Consider the following 2,757-nt stretch of genomic DNA (forward strand, 5'->3'; position numbering starts at 1 on the left):
AATAAAAGAAATAAGAAATAATCCTTGCTTCCCAGAAGCATACCTTTTGTCTCCCTCAAGAAAACAATAGGCAATATTATGGAAAAGTGCTAAATGATTTTATTTTTTTTAAGTTTTATTTATTGAGATAATCTCTACATCCTACATGGGGTTTGAACTCACAACCCCAAATCAAAAGTAACACGCTCCTTTGAGCCAGCCAGGAGCCCCAAAATCATTTTAGAATTTACAAAATTTACAATTTACAAAAATAAAATTAGGACTTAAGAAACAGTAGTGCTTTATGTATCAGAGAGCAGACTCACGATAGGTAGATAGTAAATACAAATATATTTAAGAATATATTTATAATCTTAGAAAAGACCACTATGGCAAATTACTAATTAAAACTAGAATGTCTTGTGACACAGACACTGGAATTCGATTGGGACTACCCTCCCATGCATTAAATGTGTCTGTATACTGTTATCATGGAACATTATTCTACCAGATGGGCAAGTAAGTGGTCTCTGAAGATTGTAAAAGTTTGAATGGGAGAAGACAAATGGTTATTCAAAATAGAAAAGTTAAAATATATATGATGAAGAAAGTAACAAAAAATACCTTCAAAATTTTGTAGTATGCTGGGAGTAAGCTGAGTTTTATTAGAAAAGGTTTTCATCTTAGAGGTTTTAATCTTTTTTTCTTGTTTTCAGGTATATACCAAAATATTCAGAAGACAGGGATTTATACTGAGATATGTGAGAATACAATGAAAGATATATAAGAATAATGAATTAATATATGACATACTAACATTTATTATTATATATTATATAATTATTATTATAAATGTCAGTATCATGTTTCTCTAAAAAATATAAGGCAGCAATGACTTAAAACTTATTTATTATTTATTTATTTATTTATTTATTTATTTATTTATTTATTTAAGTTGGAGTGCCTGGGTGACTCAGTCGGTTAAGCACCTGACTCTTATTTCAGCTCAGGTCATGATCTCACAGTTCATATAATCAAGCCCCAGGTAAGACTCTGCACTGACAACACGGAGACTGCTTGGGATTCTCTCTCTCTCTCTGTCTCTGCCCCTTCCTTCCTCTATCTCAAAATAAATAAACATTGTTTAAAAGTGTGTCTATGTGTTTGTGTATGTGTGTGTTTTTCTTTTCTGGTGTCGTAACTTTTCTTATTTTTTCATCTATTTTACAGCTACACAAAAATATCATTATAAAGAAGGAAGATAATGAAAAATTACACCTCAGTAACAGAATTTATTCTTCTTGGATTGACAAATGACCCACAGTGGCAGGTTGTACTTTTCGTATTTCTTCTTGCTACCTACATGCTAAGTGTGACTGGGAACCTGATCATTGTCACCCTCACCCTTTCAGATGCCCACCTGCAGACGCCAATGTATTTCTTCCTTCGAAACTTCTCATTCCTAGAAATATCATTCACGTCTGTCTGCATTCCCAGATTCCTTGTCACTTTTGTGACAAGGGACAGAACCATTTCCTACAATGGTTGTGTGACTCAGCTATTTTTCTTCATCTTCTTGGGGGTGACAGAATTTTACCTTCTGGCTGCCATGTCCTATGATCGCTACGTGGCCATCTGCAAGCCTCTCCATTACATGACCATCATGAGCAGCAGAGTCTGCACCCTTCTTGTCTTTAGCTCATGGCTTGCAGGATTCCTGATCATCTTTCCACCAATACTGTTGCTTCTACAGTTGGATTTCTGTGCCTCCAATGTAATTGATCATTTTATCTGTGACGCTTCTCCAATTCTACAGCTTTCTTGCACAAACACTCGCTTTCTAGAACTCATGGCATTTTTTTTAGCGGTGGTAACACTTATGGTCACCTTAACGCTAGTTATTCTCTCTTACACATACATCATCCGTACAATTCTGAGAATTCCTTCCACAAGTCAAAGGAAGAAAGCCTTTTCCACTTGTTCCTCCCACATGATAGTGGTCTCCCTCTCTTATGGAAGCTGCATTTTCATGTACATTAAGCGTTCTGCAAGGGAAAGGGTGACTTTAAGCAAAGGAGTAGCTGTGCTCAATACCTCAGTGGCTCCTCTCTTAAATCCTTTCATATATACACTAAGGAATCAGCAGGTGAAGCAAGCCTTTAAGAATGTGGTCCAGAGAATGGCCTTTTACTCAAATAAATGAATGTTATTATGAAAAAAGTATACCCTTAAAAGTAAAGCTGAATGAAGAACTCTCTGCCTTTCTCTACATAAATTCTTCAAACACCTCAATTCATTCTTTCAGTTAGACATATGTATATAAACAACGCCTCTTTTTCTTACTAGCCTAAAAACCAGGTCTTAACTGGCTTTCTGTATAGAAAATAGTCAATCTTATCCTGTGTAACTAAAATTCATGTGTCAATAATCTCCATTGTTTCTCATATCAAAGCAAAGCAGCTTAAACATTCATAGAAAAGATACAGATTGCTATACTATAAGAAGCTACTAAAAACCACAAGCACTATGAAATGTATTTTATGAGAAATAATAATATGTATCAATTAATATTTCTTAAATTTCTACTTCTGTGTCATCAATAAAACGTTTAAAATTAAAAGCATTATTAAAATATCTCCATGAGTTTATCAATAAAATGTAATTAAAACATGCTGAAAAATCAAATAGAAATTTGAGATCAAATCCGCTGTCAGCCTTATCTTTGCCATTTGAAATGAGATGGTATCTATTTTATATTAGTTTTTGTAGGAAAATATA

The 2,757-nt window shown here is 33.8% G+C and overlaps 1 protein-coding gene across 1 annotated transcript; it reads left to right on the forward strand.

Annotated features, from left to right (window-relative positions):
• The first annotated feature begins 1,243 nt into the window (after positions 1–1,243).
• On the forward strand, positions 1,244–2,182 carry LOC124501693 (olfactory receptor 6C75). Its single transcript, XM_047066074.1, has one exon. It carries the CDS (start codon positions 1,244–1,246, stop codon positions 2,180–2,182), a length of 939 nt encoding a protein of 312 aa, XP_046922030.1.
• Positions 2,183–2,757: the final 575 nt, after the last annotated feature.

The sequence above is a fragment of the Lynx rufus genome, unplaced genomic scaffold (assembly GCF_022079265.1).
Source record: "Lynx rufus isolate CCGP_SWC_20201006 ecotype Redwood Valley unplaced genomic scaffold, mLynRuf1.p SCAF_7, whole genome shotgun sequence".
Classification (NCBI taxonomy): Eukaryota; Metazoa; Chordata; class Mammalia; order Carnivora; family Felidae; genus Lynx; species Lynx rufus.

Excerpts from the sequence above, each read along its gene's own strand:
- LOC124501693 (XM_047066074.1), top strand. The coding sequence starts at position 1,244 with ATGAAAAATTACACCTCAGTAACAGAATTTATTCTTCTTGGATTGACA.